The sequence below is a fragment of the Marmota marmota genome, unplaced genomic scaffold, assembly GCF_001458135.2.
Source record: "Marmota marmota marmota unplaced genomic scaffold, marMar, whole genome shotgun sequence".
Lineage (NCBI taxonomy): Eukaryota > Metazoa > Chordata > Mammalia > Rodentia > Sciuridae > Marmota > Marmota marmota.
This window is the reverse complement of record NW_025999900.1, coordinates 5965423-5987771: the sequence shown is the minus strand read 5'-3', so window position 1 is coordinate 5987771 and position 22349 is coordinate 5965423. Positions and strand designations below refer to the sequence as shown.

The following is a 22349-nucleotide window of genomic DNA, read 5'->3' as shown; positions in this document are numbered from 1 at the left end:
CCCAACTGTTCCCCTTGACTGTCCAATCAACATATTCTGCTACGATTCAGTCTCACTGAAACCTACAAAACTCAGACCTCTGTTGTAACCAGTTGTCATTTTCTCTCTTGAAAATGTGTTCCTCCAGTGCTTAATAAAGCATCGCTGATCCATTGAAGTCTGTTTCCATTTCTTTTTCTTTCTCCTTCATTTTGCTATCAAGTATATAGTACATTTTCAGTTATTAAGACTATAAATATCACAATACACTTTGGATAATGACAGTTGCAACTGTAAAGAGTAACAGGTGTCTACTAAATAACACAAGTGGTTAAAAAATGCATGGAAAAGCCTCAATGGACTCATCCCTTCTCAAAAGATGCCCTTAAAGTCAACTGAGTGGACTTTAAAAAAAATACAATTCCTTTTTACAAACTATATTTCCTATGAATGTATGAATAATTCTGACATATAAGGCTTACTGGACTCTTCTTTGGGGTCTCCTGTACCTCCTAAATGTACCAGGTAACTCAGCAAAGCAGAAAAAAGGACTTAAAGGGAAAAAATTGCATTCTTTTTTAATAAGTAATGTTTGTTAAAAGTAGTGTATTACTTTGCCTTTATCTTTCCTTTACAAAGAGGTTTTTACTTTTGAAATTTTTTAAGGTCACAAAAGCACAAATCTGTTCTAGGAAAATCTGCATTTAGCAAATTGTGTTTTAGGGCTTAATAATATTTTGGTGAATTTTAAAATAACTCCGCCATGACTATTTTGTGAACACAGGATACAAGAATGGTGATTTTCCTACAGAAATTTTCTAATCCTAATGTTAAATAGCTTTGATTTTCAAAGCCAAAGGCACTTCTTCTATTAATATTATAGAACAATACAGCCTGGATACATAGATTATGATTTTTAAAAATCAACAATATTCTAATTGATAAAATTCTTTAGTGATGTCCTATATTTAATTTTTGCAACATTTTCTGTATGCTTAACATGATAATATCTACTCTGTAGTACAGGGATAAATACTTATACTCTATTGGTATTAGCACAGCTGAAAATATAAATTGCTGAGAGCCACGAGTCCGAATGGCCCCTGGCATTTTGCCAGAAGTAATGGTTGAGAGGTGAGCCATTAAGATGATATTAAATTAAGCTGTCTATAATTGCTGTGACTGGATGATGCTGGATTGAAACAGGCTGTGTATTCAATTGTATATTAGACCTTTATTGTCCCCCTTGGGAGCCCACTACTTTGGAGATCCCTTTGAGTTCTCGAGGTTCCGAGAGTGAGTGCCCGCTGCAGCCGGGTGGGGTTCCGGGAGAGTTCTGGTTGGTGTGTCGAGTGTTCCTGGAGGAGCCACATGGGTGGCGTTTGGGAGAGTTCCCGGGGAGTGTGCGTGGAGTGCTGTGGGAGTTCGGAAATAAAGTTTGTTCCTGCTTGAGTGGCTCGTGATTTATGCCCAGCCAGACTGCGGCATTAATAACCAAGTAAAAAAAAAAAAACACCCAATTTTATCAATTTCAATTTTTACATTCATGCAGGAAATATAAATTGACTTTTGAGTGTTTGTTGGGCTTTAGAAAACAATACACCAGAAGTATGACACTTTGACACGCTGAGCACGTGGAATTAAAGGAAACTGGGAGGCCTTAGATGATACCTTAGAATCAGTTCCTAGTGCAGTTCCAGTCCTCACCTTTCTAAACCTATAGTCACCTCCTCCAAAGCCCAGTGGATCTTTGTCCCAAGCTTTTGTCTGTTGTTGGAGGGCAGGAGTCATTCATTTCTCCTAAAGTTGCCTATAGCCCCTGCCCTCCTTTTACTTTCTCATATGAAGAAGGTATTTTAGCTTTAATTATTCAGTCTCTCTGAGTTTTCATATTTAGTGTGGTTCCTGCACATGTATACATCAATAAATTTAAGTGTCTTTTCTTTTGTTAATTTGTTTATTGTCAGTTTATCAAAATAAACCTTCAGAGGGGTGGGAGGAGTTCTCTTTGCTCCTTCATTTGCTAATCACATCTGGCCCCCTGACTGAGTTTTCATGTAGAAAGTAAAATACTCATGGGATAATCAAGATCCAATTCCTTTAAAATTGTATTGCTTTAATAGGATTAAAAACTTTTTTTTTTTTTGCTACATTCATAGTGAATTAGATGTTGCATGAATCCCTTCCATTTTCTGTAATTTTATCAGAACATTCCCTGAGGAACTTAAAGGTCTAATTCATTCCAGTTTTAGAGATGGATTGGGGCAAAGAGAAATTCAAAAACATCTAACCATGTCTGATTACATGAAGCACAGACCTGGCAGTAAAAGTCATCACCTCTTTTAAGTCAAACATATATTTATTTTACTTTGCTCAGCTGAATCAAAAGCCTACATCTTGTTTACAAGATACCAAGGAACAGAAGATATTTAATAAGTAGCACTAAATAAAGAATAAGGAACGATTCTGAAAAATCAGCATGTACTAGGAGGAAGAGGAGTAGGAGGAGGAGGAGTAGGAGGAGGAGGTGGAAGTATCCTATTTATAGGTCTAGAATAAAACCATAATATACAGTTAAAATTTAACTGTATTGACATAGAATTTCAATATAAATATCCAGCTCACACATTCATTCAATAAGAATTGATTTATGATGCTGTGAGGAAATTTTTGTCCCAAATTTCCACTTTCCCCTCTTCCTTTACCATCCACCACAATGAGTATTCTAAGAAATACTGACCTGTTAGTATCACCAATCAGAACTTGCCAGGTAAAAACACATTAGAGCAGGCTAAGTCTATTATACATTAAAATACATTTCTCTGAGAAATAATGTTAAAAGTAGTATATAGATTTCTGCATTAATCTATATATGTCTATTTACCCCACAATTCAGTTAACCTATGGTACAACTATAATTATAAGGTTACATAAACTTCTGAACACTAGCCAAGACATACAGTATCATTTATAAAGTAGTTTTCATGGGAAACTGCTTTCTTTCACAATTTTTGATTGCCTGTAAAGTTTGACACATAATGGAACTCAAGAGCAATACAACAATGACTGACAAAAAAAGCACCTTTTACATTAGCTAATCTTTAGAAGTGTGTATATACACATAAATAATCTAGATACTAAACAAGAAAATGACTCTAGAGAAAAAAAACAATTAAAAAAGCCTATAAAACAGTTAACTAGAAGATGAAAAGAAAGACATATCTTTTAAATAGATGTTTATATATTTCATACTCCACAGTCTTCATAATGATTAGGAAAAATCAAGGGAAGAATGGTACAAATGCTGACTTAAATCAATCTGGCTGCAAAGGTAATGACACTTGATCTTTCAATCAGGCCCTGGCTGATTACTACATATGAAACATATTTTATTTAATGAAAAATGTAGCAGATAATGAATCTGAAAGAGTTCATTTGAACTCAACATAACTTTATCTTTGAACCTTTACAATTATTATTGTGGTTGCTCTTTTTGTTGTTGTTATTGCTATTTTGCAGTACTGAGGATTCAACCAAGAGGTGCTGAGAGCCACAGCCAAGTAGGAATGACGCATGGCAATTTCCTTGTCAGCCTATCCAATGTTGCTTAGAGGGAGGACTCTCCATTGTGGAAATGGGCTTGCCTTGGACCCAGGTCATTTGCAGTGACATTGCATGAATGTTTGAGAGTTTTGGTTGAAAGGTGACCCTGCTCAGGGATTAGGGTGGATCCGGGTTTAGGGTGGATCCTGCTGGGAATAGGGTGTATCCTGCTGCCTCAGGCGCCCACTCCTGGAGTTCCCGTGGAGTTCTCACGGGGTTCTGAGAGTATTTGGTACCCAGAGCCCAGTGGAGGGTGAATTTTCCCAGAACGTGCGTGTAGAGTGCCAGTGAGAGTTTGGGAATAAAGAATTGCTGTTTGAATCTACAAGGCGGTGTGGTGGCCCGGTTATTTTGTGCCCAGCCAGACTGCGGCAAAGGGGCACTCTAAAAGTTGGCTATATTCCAGACCTTTTAAATTTTTTATTTTGAGACAGGGCCTTGCTAAATTTTCTGACCTCAAACCTGAGATTCTCCTCCTCAGCCCCTCAGTCTCTGGGATGACAGGCATGTGCCACCCTGCCCAGTCCTTTGGATCTTTCACGTTAAGTCTTGATAATAACAGTTAATACTTATTGATTACTCTGCATATCAGGCATTGCACTAAGCAGTGTTAAGCTGTTCAGTCTTTAGGTAGCATCATCCCCATTTTATAGAAATAGGAAATATAGAAAAGCTAACTTCCTTAAGTTACAAAGCTAGTAAGTTTTCACATTTAGGGGTAGAATTCAAATTTAGCTCCAAATTCAAACATTTAAACTCTTTACTGAATTAATCTTTAGTAAATTTGCATCAAAACCATAAGAAAACTAGTACTATATTAATAATTACCAAAGTATGAAAATCTTTACAATACTGTGAGAAGCTGATTGAAGTTCATTCTTTCAGAAAAATAGACCTCAGACTCTCACATCTGAAGCATAGGCTATTAAGACTATCGATTTAAAAACAAACAAACAACAACAACAACAACAACAAAACCCCAAAACAGGTTATATGAATGATTTCTGAAGAAGGAGAGTAAAAGTGTGGCTTTAAATAACAAATGGCTTCAAGGATTAGTGAGCTACTTAAAATAAACAATCTTTCTCAATTCTAGGGTAAGAATTAAGCCCCAACGCAGTTAATACTTTCACTATATAAAATGAGTCAGCCTCTCTCTTTCCTTTTTATTTTGAAACAGGGTCTTGCTAAGTTGCTGAGGGTATTGCAACATGCTTTCCTCCTGTATCAGCTTCCCAAGTTGCTGGTATTACAGGTGTGAGCTATTGCCCTGGCCATGAATAAACTTCTCTTTAAAAAATCTAGAAGTGCACCATCTTTATAAGAACTTAAGAAAGTAGCTACATAAATTACTTCTGATAATCTATGGTTTAGATGAAGAACACTGGTTGAGAAGGAAATACTTTAAAATGGAAAAAAAGGTGACTAGAGAAAACTGATAATTCTACTTGTTGAAGTCCAGGGCATACCTATTTTTCATTATACTAAAATGCACATTTTGTGTGAATAAGCAAAGGAAAACTTACACTGCTGTACTCAAGAAAATACTTATCTGAATCTTAAAAATTACACTAGGATTGATGATTATCCAAAGCTGTCTATAATTCAATCTACAAGAATGAATTGTAACATATGACCATGAGTTGCTCAGCGTTTGTTAAATTCCTGTTATTTATAGGAAGCTATGCAAGAGTGCATTGACATTACCTCCTAGATCAAAGAAACAATGTGATTATTAAGAAAGACAAGGAGAAATGAAGACAAAATACTGGCCTATGGTACACAAGGGCCCATGAAGGAAGAGAATGATCAGTATCAGCATAATGGGGAATTAAAATCTCTCTAATGTCCACTTCTCTTACTATTGCAAAGAGAGTAATAAAAAAAATACAAATTTATATGATGTTCCTTCTTTTGAATTGGAGTTGGGGAGATAGGAATAACTATTTATTATTTGAATCTAAACAGAAGAAAAATTGGGCAGGTTACTCCTCCTATTTATTTATAAATGGAATATCAGAGTGTAATGTAGGAAGAATCAGTCAGCATACATTTAAAATATTTTAGGAGCATTTACATAGGTTAATATATGCGTTAGGGATTTAGAAAAATGCATGCTAATCTCATGGATATCTTAGACTGGGTTCTAATTCATAATCTAGTCCAACATGTGTTTATTAAATGCTTACTTGTGTGCTAGAAGCGGAAAGGGAAAAACCAAAAGAAGTTGAGTCAGTATCTTTACTGAACCAAGTTCATACACTACTACACATATAGTGATTTGTACATAATTTCTATTCAATCATTAATTCAAATCATAATTACTGAATATCTACTGCTAATTCTAAATGGATCTAGTTTATAAAGTACAGGGGGGCAGGAAAGCACTCCCTAGTCTCCAGCAGCTCAGAACACAAAAAAGGAAGTCAAGTAAACATACAATATATTATAAGTGCTATCATAGAAGTAGTGCAAACAGCTAGGGGGATATGTTAGAGATGACTGGGATGGAGGTGGTGGAAATATTATCAGGAAAGTATTCCTGGAGCTGCTATATGAGTTTTCTCTTTTCTTTCCCCCCCTTTTTTTGTGGGGAGTTCCTAAAATAACCAAAATTTATCATATCAGTAATGGATGTCAGAATTTAAAAATTAAATCTTCAAAACAATGGGATCACTAAACCAAGTTAAAAATTCAATGGAAAGCATCACCAATCGACTAGGGTACTTGGAAGACTGGGTTTCAGGCAATGAATACAAAATGTAAAATCTTGAAAATAAAGTTGACCATGGAGAAAAGATGTTAATAGTCCATGAACAGAACTTCCAAAAAATATGGGATAAAATTCAAAGGACAAATTTAAGATTCATCAGGATAGATGAAGGCTTTGAAATACAAACTGAAGGAATGCACAATCTTTTCACTGAAATAATATCATAAAAATTCCAAACCTTAAGAATTAAATGGAAAATCAAATACAGGACTCCAAATATATAAAATTATAACAGACTCACACAAAGGAACATTATTATCAAAATCCTAACATAGAGTATAAGGGTAGAATTTTAAAAGCTGCTAAAGAAATAGGTCACATTTAGAGGTAAACCAATATGGATTTCTTAATATAGTCCCTAAAAGCTAGGAGGTCTTAGAATAATATGTACAAAGCTCTGAAGAAAAGAGATGGCAACTAAAAACACTATACCCAACAAAATTAAGCTTTGTAATTGAAGATGAAACAAAGACCTAAACAAAAGTTAAAGAATTCACAACTAGAAAGACTATACTACAAAACATAATAAAATATTTCATGAAGAAGAAATGAAAAATAAAAATGAAAACCAGTATAGGGAGGAACTACACTAGAAGAATATCCAATCAAAGGAGAATTGAATTTAACTTAAAAACTAGAATAAATCAAAATGACAGGGAGTAAAAATCACCTCTCAATAATAACATTGAATGGAAATGGTCTAATTTCATCAATCAAAGACAAGGCTGGCAGATTGGATTAAAAAGCAAGACCCAACAATATGCTGTCTCCAAGAGACTCACCTCATAGGGAAAGACATCCACAGACTGAATTTGAAAGGATGGTTAAAAACATCATTCACATGGATTTCGTAAATAAGCAAGGGTTACTATTCTCATATCAGATAAAGTGGTAAATCAGAAGAGACAAAGAAGGTCATTTTATCTGTTTAAGGGACTCATACAGCAACCAGAAATAACAATCATAAATTTATGCCTCAAACAATGGAGCATTTACATATATCAAAAAAACTCTTCTCAATATCAAGAATTAAACAGACCACAATGCAATAATACTGGGTGACTTTAACACACCTCTCTCATCACTGGATAGATCTTTCAAACAAAAACTAAATAAGGAAGCCACAGAAGTGAAAAATACAATTAATAATTTAGACTTAACAGGCACATATAGAATATTTCATGAATCAATGACTGAGTATACTTTTTTCTCAGGAGCACATGGATCATTTTCTAAAGGAGACCATATTTATTGTAGGCCACAAAGGAATTCTTAGCAGATATGGGGGGAAAAATAGAGAGATAAATAGCTTGCATTCTATCAGATCATAATGGAATGAAATTAGAAATCAACAATAAGATAAAAAATAGAAATAACTCTACTACCTGGAGAATAAATAATACATTATTAAATGATGAATGGATAGCAGAAGAAATTGGGTAAAATTAAAAAAAAATTTATAGGTAACTGAGAATAGTGATTAAACATATCAAAATCTCTGGGACATTATAAAGGCAGTTCTATGAGAAAAGTCAATAGCATTGAGCTTATTCATTAAAAGAACAGAAAGACCCCAAGTAAATAATCTAACATTATATCACAAAGCCCTAGAAAAAGAAGAAGAAATCAATACCAAAATCAGAAGAAAGAAAATAATTAAAATGAGAGCTAAAATCAATGAAATTGAGATAGAAAAAACAATTCAAAAAATCAATAAACTAGGGCTGGGGTTGTGGCTCAAGTGGTAGAGTGCTCGATTAGCACACGTGAGGCACTGGGTGATCCTCAGCACCACATAAAAATAAAATATTGTGTCCACTTAAAGCTAAAAAATAAATATTAAAAAAATCAATGAAACAAAAAATTGGTTCTTTGAAAAATAGAAGACATTGATAAACCCTTAACTAAGTTCACCAAAGAAAGAGGGAAAACCTCAAATTATTAAAATTCATGATGAAAAAGAAAATATCAACAGAGACAATGCTGAAATACAAAGGATATTCAAAAACTATTTTGAAAATTTATACTCCAATTAACTAGAAAATCTTGAAGACATTAACAAATTCCCAGAGACAGAGGACCTAGCCACCTAGAACCACGGAGATATAGAATGAAATTGAAGATGCCATGAAGTCTATTAACAAAGAAAAGTCCAGGGATAGATGGTTTGTAAGCTGAGTTCTACCAGATCTTTAAAGAAGAAGTAATACCAATCATCCTCAAACTATTTCATGAAATAGAAAAGGAGGAAACCCTTTCAAAATCTTTCTGTGAGACTAGTATCACCCTGATATCAAAATCAGAGAAAGACATCAAAGAAAAAGAACTTTAGAGCAATATCCTTGATGAACATAGATGCAAAAATTCTTAATAAAATGCCGCCAAATCTCATACAAACACACACAATTAAGATAGTACATTGGCTGAGTGTGGTGGTGCACGCATTAAAATAGCTACTATAGCTGGGCACAGTTGGCACACCTGTAATCCCAGCAGCTAGGGAGGCTGAAGCAGGAGGATTGCGATTTCAAAGCCAGCCTCAGAAAAAGCAAGGTGTTAAGCAACTCAGTGAGATCCTGTCAACAAATAAAATACAAAACAGGGCTGGAATATGACTCAGTGGTAGACTGCTCCAGAGTTCATTCCCTGGTATCCCCTCCACCAAAAATAAAAAGATAGTACACCATCATCAAATTTCATCCCAGGGATGCAAAGCAAGTTCAACATATGGAAATTAATAAATATAATTCACCACATCAATAGATTTAAAGACCAGAATCACATGATTATTTCAATAAATGCAGAAAGCATTTGACTAAATGCAGCATCCTTGCATATTCAAAACACTAGAAAAACCAGGGATACTAGGAACATACCTCAACATTATAAAAGTTATATATGACAAACTGAAGGTCAACATCATCTAAATGAAGAAACACTGAAAGCATCCCTTCCAAAACCTGGAATAAGACAGGGGTGCCCTCTTTCACCCCTTGTATTTAACACAGTCTTTGAAACTCTTGCCAGAGCAATTAGGCAAAAGAAATAAATTAAAAGAATATGAACAGGAAAAGAAGAGCTCAAACTATCTCTGTTTGCTACTGACATAATCCCATATTTAGAAGACCTCCAAAACTCCACCAGAAAACTTCTAGAACTCAAATGATTTCTGCAAAGTAGCAGGATACAAAATAAACACCCATAAATCTACTGTATTCCTATTCACCAGTGATGAATCAGCTGAAAGAGGAATTAGGAAAACTATCCCATTCACAACAGCCTCAAAAAAAAAAAAAAAAAAAAAAACAAAAAAAAAAAACTGGGAACCAATCTAACAAAAGAGGTGAAAGTCATCTACAATGAAAATTACAGAATAATAAAGAAGGAAACTGAAGAAGACCCTAAAAGATGGAAAGATCTCATGTGTTCTTGGACAGGCAGAATTAATAGTCAAAATGGCCACAATGCTAATAGTGCTATACAGATTTAACACAATTCCTATTAAAATTCCATTAACGTTCTTCATAGAAATAGAAAAAGCAGTCATTAAAATTATTCGGAAAAATAAGAGGCCCAGAATGGACATGCAATCCTTAGAAAAGTGAAGCAGGATGCATCACAATACCAGACCTTAAATTAAACTAGAATTATTCTAACAAAAACAGCTAGGTATTTGCACCAAACTGGCATTAAGAAATAGAATAGAAGACACAGAAACAAACCCACATAAGTACATTTATCTCATACTATACAAAGTGCCATAAACATACATTATAGAAAAGATAGCCTCTTCAATGAATGGCGCTGGGAGAACTAGAAATTCCTATGGAGCAAAATGAAATTAAACCCATCTCTCACCATGCACAAAGCTCAACTCAAAGTAGATCAAAGACTTAGGAATTTGGGGCCTGAGGCTGTGGCTCAGCAGGAGGCACTGGGTTTGATTCTCAGCACCGCATATAAATAAATAGAATAAAGGTCTATCAACAAGTTAAAAAAGAGACCCTATGTCTACTAGAAGAAAATGTAGACCCAACACACCAACATTTTGCCTTAGGGATTGATTTCCTCAACAAGACTCCTAAAATGCAAGAAATAAAATTAAAAAAATCAATAAATGGGATGGATTCAAACTAAAAACCTTCTTCACAGGAAAATAAACAATCAAGAATTAGAAGAGAGAGCCTATAGAACGGGAGAAAATCCTTGCCACCTGTACCTCAGATATAGCATTAATCCACAGGATATACAAAGTACTAAAACCTTAATACCAAAACCACAAATAAACCAATCAATAAATGGGCAAAGGAACCGAACAGATAAAAGTGGATTTCTTCTTCGCAAAAGAAGAAATACAAATATTCAATAAATATATGGAAAAAATGTCCAACATCTCTAGCAGTTAGAGGAATGCAAATTAAAACTACACTGAGATTTTTATCTCACTCTAGTTAGAATGGCAATTATCCAGAATACAAGCAACAATAAATGTTGGAGTATATTGGGAAAAGGGTACATTTCTACATTGTTGATGGGACTGCAAATTGGTGCAGCAACTCTGGAAAGCAGTATGAATATCCCTCAGAAAAATGGGAATGGAACCATCATATGTCCCAGCTATTCTATTCCTTATTATATATCCAAAGGATCTAAAGTCAGCATACTATAGTGATGCAGCCACATCAATGTTTATACCCGAACCAGTTACAATAGCTAAGCTATGGAGCCAACCCAAGTGCTCTTCAACAGAATCATGTATAAAGAAATTGCGGTATATATGCACGATGGAATATTACTCAAATGAAGAATGACTTTATGTCATTTGCTAGTAAGTGGATGGATGTGGAGACTCTTATGCTAAGTTAAATACCAATCCCCCCAAATTGAAGGATGAATGTCTTCTCTAATATGTGGAAGCTAACTCACAATAAGGGGGGCCAGGAAGATTAGTTCAGAGGATCAGACAAAGGGAAAGGAAAGGAGGGGAAAGTTTATAGGAATAGGAATGACAGTGGAATGAATTTGACCTAACTTTCCTCTATACATATATGAATATACCAGGGTGAATCCTATCATCTTGTACACCCATAAGAATTGGGCCCTAATTGTAATAAGATATGTTCCATGAATGTATCATTTTATCAAAATGGATAAAACTGTCATGTATAACTAAAAAGAACCAACTGAAAGTTCAAAATTAAGCTGTCAGCAGGCCCACTCTGTCTGAAGATTATAGGGGAGTTCCATCTTTGCCCATGAACAGAATTTTAAGGGACAATTGTAATTTAGTCAGGTGAAACAAAAAGTGACAGAAGAAAAAAAATAAAGGCCTGTAAAATTCACAGATGTTAGGGACTCTGACAACTGGGAAACTGCAAATAAGTATGAAGCTAACTTTAGCCTGATATAGTGAGGGGTTAAGATTGATAGAGACCAATTCCTAGGCATCATGCAGAGCCCATGAAAGAATTTAAATAGGAGAATGATACAGTGACATTAACATTTAAAAAAAAAATCTCTGTAGTGAACAGTGTGAAGATGGATTATTTATGGAATAAATAATAAGGGAAGAGAAGTAGTTCGGAGATTGATTTAGTAATCCAGAGGAGAAACCCAACTACATAATTTAAAGTAGTTCTGGAGAGTCTGATATAGATCTTAGAGATACAAAAAAGCTCAAAGTTGTAGAAGCCTGACTGGTCATGTGCGATAAAGGTAACTCCCAAAATTCTCATCTGAATAAATGGGTAGTGTCATCAGGATACAGTGGATACAGGAACAACATTGGGGACCTGATTTACATTGAAAGTGTTCGTGACTTCGGAGAGAGATGTGGCCTAAATATAGGAATTGATGTAATAGTCATATATATAACGTTCCTAGAACAATTCTTGATAAAAGTAAATATTATAAGTAGAAGTAATAATCACAATGATGGATTGCAATGATAATAACAACAACAATGGTTGATTAAAATATTACCATCTGCAAGAACTGTCTGTAATAATGAAATTATTCTACATCTAAAGTTTATAATGTGGTAATCACTAGCTCCATGTGGCTACTGAGCACTTGAAATGGCTACAGCAACTGAGAAATTATGAACTTTATTTAATTTTATTGCATTTAAATTTAAAAATCACATTGTATTAGTGAAGATATGGCTATTCTATTAGTGAAGATCTATGTTAGGAAATGTTATAGAGAGTGGGAGAAAATCAAGGTGATTACCAACATGTAAAGAATAGAGAAAAACTGGCAGGTAGACAGGTAAAAATGGTAAGGCTACAAAAATGAGGTTTTCTGGAGGAAGATGGATCAAAGCTATAAAGTGAAGGAGGCATTTTTGGCAGGCCAAGAAGAAAGAAGGAACATAAAATGACAGGAAGATTCACCTTGATCAGAGTCATGATAGTTAAGTGGCCAACTGTCCTAGTTTGTCAGGAATTGAGAAGATTCCTAGGATGTAGCATTTATATATTTTTTTTTAGAGAGAGAGAGAGAGAGAGAGAGAGAGAGAGAGAGAGAGAGAGAGAATTTTAATATTTATTTTTTAGTTTTCGGCGGACACAACATCTTGTTTGTATGTGGTGCTGAGGATCGAACCCAGGCCGCACGCATGCCAGGCAAGCGCGCTACTGCTTGAGCCACATCCCCAGCTCATGCATTTATAGTTTTATAACTGGAAATTCCCAAGATATGGGACATTCAGTGCTAAAAATCAGTAAAATCCCTTGCAAACCAGGAGGAACTAGTTACGAAAAAATAATGTTAGAATAATGACTGTCCAAAGTATGAAGGATTTATAGAAAGAAAGAAGCATTTATGCTTACTATGGTAAGAAATAGGTATTGTTTGTAGCTTTTTGGGGTTAGAGAACTGAGGGTAATTAAAGTAATGTTCAGGATAATCAGTCTGGCCTAAGAGGAAAGAGGGAGTATGCTAAAAAACGCCCCCTGATTTTTTAGTTACTGTAGTAATTCAAGTCTGAGGTGACTGGGGCTTAAATATCAACAATGAAGAAAAACCAGATCCAGAAAACCCCTTTATTTCTCTAATGCTTACAATGTTTCAGGTACTATACTAGATATTACATAAATTATCAATTCTCTTGAGCCTCTAATGCAGAAACTTCATAAGTTTTAGAAAGTTTATATGTTTGTTCATGCACTCACTCACCATTTCCTAAATATTTCTTTAGTGCCTCTTATATGGCATGCCAAGTTTATTATCTACTTTCAAATCTTCCAATGTTGTAAGTTTATGTATTTTCAAATTTACCACTATAAAGTTTACCACATGTATTAGAGGTAAGAATTCGGAGGACATAATTCAAGTGAAGAAATAACAAAAATGATAAAATTTATAATACACTGGATGTCAAAGGTGAAAAACAAGAAAGACTAATTGATAACTAGATTTCTATGCCAGGAAACTTTAAGAACAAGACCTCTGACAGAAACAAGGAGTTTAAAAAGCAGAGTTCAACATTCAATGTTTGGGATCATAAAAGACATTCAAACAACAACTGGATATGTTAGGTATGAATATGGGTGAGCTATGTCATTATAGCTCATATTATAAAATATCATTATTTGATCTCTAGCCATTTCTAATATATTTAATTTGTAAATAACACAGGGAAAAATATTACCTCATGATAAGCTAATCTGTATTTATGTAAATAAAGTTGAACTTTTACATAAATACTTTATAAATTCTTGGCATCCTTATATCCATGAAGAATAAGATATCTTTCTCTCTTTCCTCTTACCTCCTTCCTCTCAGATATACCAAGCTTGTATATTAGTTTTAAGATATTTACTTCAAAAACTTTATAGTTATTCAGGTACTAATAGTTTATCTTAAATTTTAAATTTCATATGCTAAATAGGCATATGAAAATATCAATGATGACCTCTTTTGTATTTTAAATGATCACAGTACAGAGGCAGTATAAAAGCAAAAGTTCACTAATGAAGCTACAATGGTGTTTAAGAAAATATTTTTATTATAAAAATTGAAAAATGTGTGTCTGAGTAGAGAGAAGTGTCCATCATCTTGTTTCAATACTTATCAACTGATTCAAAAATGCTTTAAGTAGACAGATTTATCAAATGTGCCTGTCAAGAAAAATCATTATCTTTAAGGCTATGACTTATTTGGATGTCAAGGAAAGGTATATACTTAATTTCCTTATTTTGATCAAAACAATTTATATATTCTAATTCATTCTAAAAATTCAAAAGTGAGGTAAGAATCAAAAGATGTTAAAAAGCAACACTTGTATTGTTTGTGAAAGATATTATTTCTAATATTTCTTCATGTAATCTCCAAATTCAAAATTCTTGTATACAAATGGCATGAAAATAATATACATAAGAGTGAAAAGAAAGAGAACATCAGAGACAACTACATTGTAATAAATAATAAATCAATTATTAAAGATAGAATTTCTAAATTTGATTTTATGAAGTAGGTGATTGCTTAGGGGTGCACAGTGAAGGTGCAATCTTAGGTGATTGCTTCACTGTGCAAAATCTTTATTTAATGGATACAGTGTCTTTTACTTTAAACATTTTCTAGTTCTGTGCTGTTTACAAAATGGTCTTTTTTTTTTCTTAAATAGGAAATGCTATGGTGTTTAAAGGCCAGCTGTCCTTCTTTTCTCTTTGCCTTCTTTGACAAATCTATTATCTGCAATTTTACTGAAACTTTGTTTGCAAAAGCTCCACACTTATTCAATCAAGGTTGTTTGCATCAGAGTTGTTATTCTTTTTTTCTTACTCTTTTGTACTGGGGATTTAACCCAGGGGCTCTTTACTACTGAGTCACATCTTGAGCCCTTTTTATTTTTACATTTTGAGACAGGGTCCCTCTAAGTTCATTAGGTCTTCACTAAGTAGCTGAGGCTGGCTTAAAAACTTGCCATCCTCCTGTTTTAACCTCCTGAGTCTTTGGGATTATAGGCATCCACCACTGTGCTGGGACAGAGTTGTTATTCTAATAAGTATGTTAAGAGTTCAAAGGACAACTGTTTTACATGTTACAATTTTAAAATAGCACCATTTCTTTAGGGTGCTGAAAGTTCTTAGGCAATAAATAAAAATATGGCTAAGTTTTAGTCTTTGTCCATTCAACAAGAAATAATTTATCTTCAAAATTTAAATTATCTAAATCAACCTTGTTACTCAGAAATCTAAGGTAAGGTTTTAAATGGTTCAATCTGGACTAAAAGCATGACAACTTGAACATTTATTTATTTATTTTTTTGGTTTAGATACTGTGTTAGACTTATTATATATATATATAATAATATTATATATATATATATATAATATACACATATATATTGGAGAATACACACACACACACACACACACACACATGAATGTTATTTCTACCAGGAGATAGTTCTTATTCTATTTTGTTTCTTTAAAAGGAAATTCTGAAGTAATCTTTTCAAAGGATTTAAGAAAATGAAACAGTGCTGGAAAATTGGAAAATGAACACTGGTTAGAAATACAGAAAGTGAGGTTCCTCTCCCTGGGCACAGTTTTTAAGAGACAATCAACTACGTGGAGTAACATTTGCCCAGTGGTATCAGCCAACTGAGGTTAAAAATCTTCTTGTTCTTGTACAGTTATAAATAGGTTCATTTTTGAGCAAGGCTTATTTTTTTCATTTAACAAATGCCTAGAAGATAGTGATGTACAATTCGTAAAGCCAATGTGCTACATTAGGGGTTGGAGACTTTCTTCAGTAGTGGGGGTAAGTGAAGATGAATTAAATGAAGATGAATTAAGGTGGAAAAAAGATACCACACCATGTTTGCCTACTTCTATAGGGATGCTATAAAATAAACACTGCACTTTACAAAACATGCCTATTAAGAGGCTTTTATGAAACTGAAACACGAGGATATTCCTTAAAATTTTAGTTATCAAATTTAGTTTTAAGTCAAAAATTTTGTGAAATAAATATTGTAAATTTAAGATTAAATAGAAAGCCATTATAAGTTATTTCTGTGTACAGGATTATTATGAATATTAGGTTCCATAATTAGTTCTTCGATTTATTGGTTTTTATAAATTAAACTTAAATACCACCTACGAAGACCACAGAAACGTGATATTGGGTGGACTAGAGAAATCCTAGGACAAATGACAATAAAGAGAAACACTTATGACAAAGAAAGCCCAGATCTCACAATGGAAGAAACAAACCCAGATGAAGCCAGAGTTTATTTAAGAGCTGAGTGCCATGGAGCAAATGCCACAGCACACACAATCCCGCCTCCCAAAAGCCACTTCCACATTCCAACCTGAGAACCCTCCTGCACACATGCTGTCAGAGAGAAAGTAATACCCTGATGGATGCTGTAGCCTGTGATTGGAGATGATGCCAATGGTAGACTTCTTACACACTCTCATGGGAAATGGAGAATTGCCTGGATGAAGTGGCAGAAAGAAATGCGTTATATATATTTTTTACACTGGGAAGCATAATCCTGGGGAGTTAAGAAAGACCTATGAAAAATGTAATATGAGATGATATCAACCTTCTCTTTCAAAAGTCTTTGTTGATATCACAAGTAGTTCATTTGCCTGTTAGTACTTTGTTTCTCCATCAGTATGTTTCAAGAAGAAACTAACTCTTCATCTTTATGTTAGCAAATAACATGCATGTCTAATAATGCCATCATTTTTTTTGGGGGGGGGGAGACTTGTTCCATTGTGCATATTCTTCTTAAGATTACTTTGTAAGTTTAAGTCTTCCATACTGATTGAGATTATAGTTTACTTATAAAAACATTTTAAATTGCTCAAGGATCTTTATTAAAATAATTCTTCAGCCTTTTATGAAATCTCATTATGACAACAGTAGCACTATATCAAATGCATGCTAAATGTATTCCTATACATTTCAAGCACTATTTGATGCTTAATATACCAGATGACAAGGAAAAAGTAAAATAAAAAAATTTACATTGTTTCCTAATAGTTTGTTGTATAAGGATTCTCCTATAACCAGAACTTTTCAAAGATTTGCATTATTTTCCTGAACTTTTCTGTAAATATTTTCTATCCTTTTAGAACTGTATTCCAGATCTAAACATATGTTAAAAAGTATATATATATATATTTTTTGTTTGTTTGTTTTATTTTAAAAGTATGCTTTGTGAATAAAAGAATAAATCCCTTTTCATCTTAAAGAGAGAAATTAACTTTTCACAAAACCAGTTTTAAAAGAAAAAAAATGTGTTATAATTTACAAAGTAAAATTAAAGAAGATGACTGTAATTCTACCAACTCAATAAATTCAACTTTGTAAGGCTATGAATTTAGTAAAGCTATTTCTTTCAAAGCTTCTTCCTAAAATTTGAAATCTAAAGATGATAGTCTACCCATGGTTCTGCATATATTACTTGCTATTTTATTTTATTTTGGTACCAGTGATTGAACCCAGGGGTACTTAATCAATGAGCTACATCCTCAGCCCTTTTTATTTTTTATTTTGAGACAGGATCTTACTAAATTGCTTAGGGCCTTGCTAGGTTGCTGAGGCTACCCTCAAACTTGTATCCTAGGTCACTGGGACTATAGGCATGCCCCATGGTGCCTGGCTGATAGCTGATACTTATGACGGTGTTTCTGGTTTTTTTTTTTTTTTTGCATAATATTATTCTGAGATAACTTTTTGTGATCAGAATTAAGTTAACAATACTGGCCTGAATATGATAGCTACCAGTTGCTGTTTAAAGTAAATATATCATGTTGTAAACTCAAAAACTGAGATGTTAAAATCCATAGATTGTTAAAGTCCTTTTACTAAGTAGTCATATTTTGATTCCTCTCAGTTACTCAACAATACTTCTGCTTTTGAAAGTAGACTTCATGGATTGGATATTCAGTTTGTTCATAATTTTAACAAATATGCTTTATAAATAAAAGAAAACCCATTTATGCTATAATTTAACACAACAGGAATAAGAAATCAAATCTCTACAATGGCAAAGAATAGAGGCCAAATTTCATGTTGTATATTTTGTTAAAAGAATATGATTCTCATGACTGATAAACTCTTTTATTAGATAGTAAGAACCTTATGAATATACAAGTGTCAAGGAAACTATTTTAGTAAGTTTTTTTTTTAAAAAGGAAATGAATCCTTTACTTCATAAAAAATAGAGAAATTATATTTCTTATTTTTCAGATTTTTTTTTTATTGAATAACTAACTTTGGATGCTTTCCTATGTCTTTGTTTAATAGGATGGAATCATCACTACTTCAATGCAAATTCTCAGCTACCAAAGAAATACACAAATAGGTATGCAAAGTGGATCTTTGTCTTCAGCTAATGAGTTGAACAAATTACCTGGCTCAAAAGTTTAATTCTATAAATCTCTATGGAATTAAGGTGGTAACAAGTTGGCTATTTGGGCTTAAGCCATTTCATGTGACTTCTTTTCTTTTTCTGGTGGTATTAAGGATTGAACCTAGCACTTCATTCTTGCTAGGCAAGCACTCTATCACTGAGCTACATACTCAGCTGGCTTTATCCATTTTAATGTGATACAGTGGCTGCCCCACCATACCCCAAGTTATTCCAACAACAATGCATTATAAAAATATAGAAATTTCCCCCTAATAAGTGATTTTTTTCCCCTGGTACCCTCATCCCTTTCAGCCAAGTGCAAAGTGCAAGGCAAAATAAATTAAGGCAGAAGGAAAATAAAATAAAAATGGTGAGGGCGAGCATGTTGTTGACCATGTAAGAAAACACGTGCAAAATATACCTCAGATACACTATAGGTAGATGAGCACGAGGGAAGTCGAGCCTGGTTTTGCAGTGGGGAAAAGAAAACACTGTTAAAGAGGAAACGACAGAATAATAAGGGTCCAGAGGCTCAGATGGCTCCATCACAAACACATTTGCCAGATAATAAAACAGGCTTACAAGCAGACACTTGAGTTTGAAAACATCTCAAGCCTCACGTTACTTGAAGGAGAACCTTGTGATTTAAAAAAAAAAGAAAAAGAAAAAAGAAAAAAGAAAAAACAAAAACAAAAAACCCATGAAAAAAGATAACATTGGACAAATTTTCCTATGGTAGCACACTAATCTTCATTGGCTTCACATTTGGAAACTACAAGTGAGGGTATTTACACCTTTACTGTACAACTTCATATTATTCCCTAAAGCGAGCACCAAAGCCAGTTCGGTATTTTGATTTATGATTTCCTGTTCTTACTATTACATTTTCAGTATTACTAGATGCCCGCCTTCTTGCTCTTCCTTTTCCTATATGTCAATACCAACACCATATAAAGTATAGAAACTTAAAACATAAAACTATTTGAGACATCTCTTTTATCAAGATGTTTCAATGATTTTCTCGAATAGTTATTTTGTCACTGATTTTTTTAAAGTTATTTTATTCTTAAAAATCATGTTTAACCTTATGACGTGGCAGATTTCTTTCTTTCTTTCTTTTTTTTTTTTTTTTGGAAACAGAGTCCTGCTGTGTTGTCCAGGCTACTCTTAAAAACTCCCAGGCTCAAGTGATCTCTCTGCTTCAGCCTCCTGAGTAGTTGGGACTATGAGTGGATCACTGTGCTGAACTAAGCTTTATTAATTAGAATTGGTAATTTTCTGACCTGTTCTTACTTTCTAGGTTATCATAGTGCCATGTTCAATTATGTGGCTTCTTCCTTCATAAAGTTTTTTTTGGTTTGTTTTCTCTTGATTTGGTACTAAAGTTGAACTTAGAGGTACTTTATTATTAAGCTACATCCCCAACCCTTTTATAAAAAAAAAACTGAGGCAGGGTTTGCTAAGGTGGCTCAAGTCCTCACTAAGTTGCTAAAGCTGGCCTCTAATTTGTGATCCTCCTGACTCAGCCTCCCTCTCAAGTAGGTGGGATTACAGCATGGATTACCACACCTGCCTCTTTTCTTTTTTCTTTTTTTTAGTAATTTTAATTGTAGATGGGTACAATACCTTTATTTAATTAATTTATTTTTAGGTGGTGCTGAGAATTGAACCCCATGCTTTACACATGCAAGGCAAATGCTCTACCATTGAGCTACAACCCCAGCTCTACACCCAGCTCTTTGAAGTTTTACAATGCCACGTGAGCTAAAATTGTTAAGTATGTATTCTGTAGTTACAAATTGTGCATGAAATTTCAAGATACAAAGTTAGAACAAGGAATTGTAGAAGATGACAAATTGGAAGAATCAAAAACAACTTATCAGATTTGTTCTTTAACTATATTTCTAGCACAACACTGCAGAATGTAAGAGGTGCTCAGTAAGTGTTTATTGAATGAATGAATGAATGAATGAATGAATATATTAACTCTTGTTTCATTTATACTTAAAATAACTAAACTGATGAATTAATATTCAGAACTTTTGAAAGCTTACTTTCAAAAAATTTGTGATATGGCTGGGGGAACATTTCAGTGGTAAAGCTTTTGTCTAGCATGTGTGAGGCCCTGGGTTCAATCCCTACTAATGAAAAAAAATGATATATTGTGATTTATAAGTATCAAGGCCACTTACTACTTTGAGGTAGCTCTTAAAATATGCTCAATTCTACACATTTTAAGAAATTATGCATTTTTCCAACCATACATATCTCATTTTCATAGGAGAATAGTCTTAAGAAAACTATGCTATGTCTGTTCTGTTTGAAACAGTTTGAGAACCTTGTTTTCTTTTTTTCTCAGTTCTCTATCTTTTATTATTGGGGAAAGTTACTTGTCAATGAGATCTTTTATTAGTGCCTTATTTTTTAATTAAAGTTAATTCTGAGAAGGTCAATTCTGCTTTGAGTATTAAGTACCTCATAGATGCATCACTTCTATTTCAAATTATTCCATTTCAAATGGTTATTTTATAAATATTAGAAGAGAACTTGATTTGAAGAATAGGATAAGATATACTATTCTTATTTTTTAGCAGAACCAAAAGCTTAAGAGAATTTTATTTATTTTTCACAGTAAAATTGATTTATTGTCATCAGCATTGTAATTTATGATATTTATATACTTAATATTTATATATTTAATTTATATATTTAAAAGAAAACAGCCACCAAGATACTCAGGATGTTACCTAATTACTATAGTAAATAAATACATTTTTAAAATATAAATAAATGCCAAAATATCAAACAGGGAAGACTTAGGAAACTCAAACAATGTTCTGCATATAAGAACTGAAAGACATTGAAATTTGCCTAAAGAAAATAGATTCTACAGACAATTAGATGTTTAGATATCTAAGGACTATTGATTATTTACTCTTTAAGAACTAATGTTCTAGCTATTCATCCCTGCTCAAAATTGGCTGATTCAAAACAGATTACTTTCAGATTTTACATGCTATATATTAAAATGTTTTATATTACTTCATCATGTCAGGATATCTTTCTCAGTTATATAAAACTTTTTGTAGAGGTTATAAGATTTTAGGTAAGGTCCAATAGGCTATTTAGCATAAATCAAAAGTCCATCATGTGCTTCAGGGAATTAACTTTTTTTAAAAAAAATGCAATATATACAGAAAAAGTACTCATCACATTTTTAATAAGTTTTGAATATGAGGAATGAATTTTAGTTTTATATTCTAAGTCCCCACAGGGACCCTTTCTCTCATCAAGAGAAGAATCTATAATATATACATTTTATAATAATATTTTTCTTTTCTTTCTTTTTCTTTGGTACTGGTGATTGAACCTAGAGGTGCTCTACTATTGAGCTATATCCTCAGTCACTTTTTACTTTTTATTTTGAGACAGGGTCTTTTGTTAAGTTGCCCAGGCTGGCTTCGAATTTGCAATCCTCTTGTTTCAGTCTCCTGAGTTGCTTGGTCCAGCAATGTGCCCAGAAATAGTTTCATATTTGAAGACTCAGTAATGGTAATTCCATAGATTTACTTTGTGTGTATGTGTGAGTGTGTGGGAGAGGTAGTATGTGAAGAG

The 22349-nt window shown here is 33.4% G+C and overlaps 1 protein-coding gene across 19 annotated transcripts in view; it reads right to left on the bottom strand.

Moving 5' to 3' along the window:
- The window catches only part of Gphn (gephyrin), a 625252-nt gene that overhangs the window by 194646 nt on the left and 408257 nt on the right, over nucleotides 1-22349 (bottom strand). Inside the window, exon 10 of one of the 19 annotated variants that reach the window (XM_048798539.1) lies at nucleotides 19156-19197. The exons of the other annotated variants lie outside the window; for them this stretch is intronic. Within the exon in view, the coding sequence (XP_048654496.1) occupies nucleotides 19156-19197 (42 nt within the window). The remainder of the gene's footprint in view (nucleotides 1-19155; nucleotides 19198-22349) is intronic. 19 annotated transcript variants of the gene reach the window in all.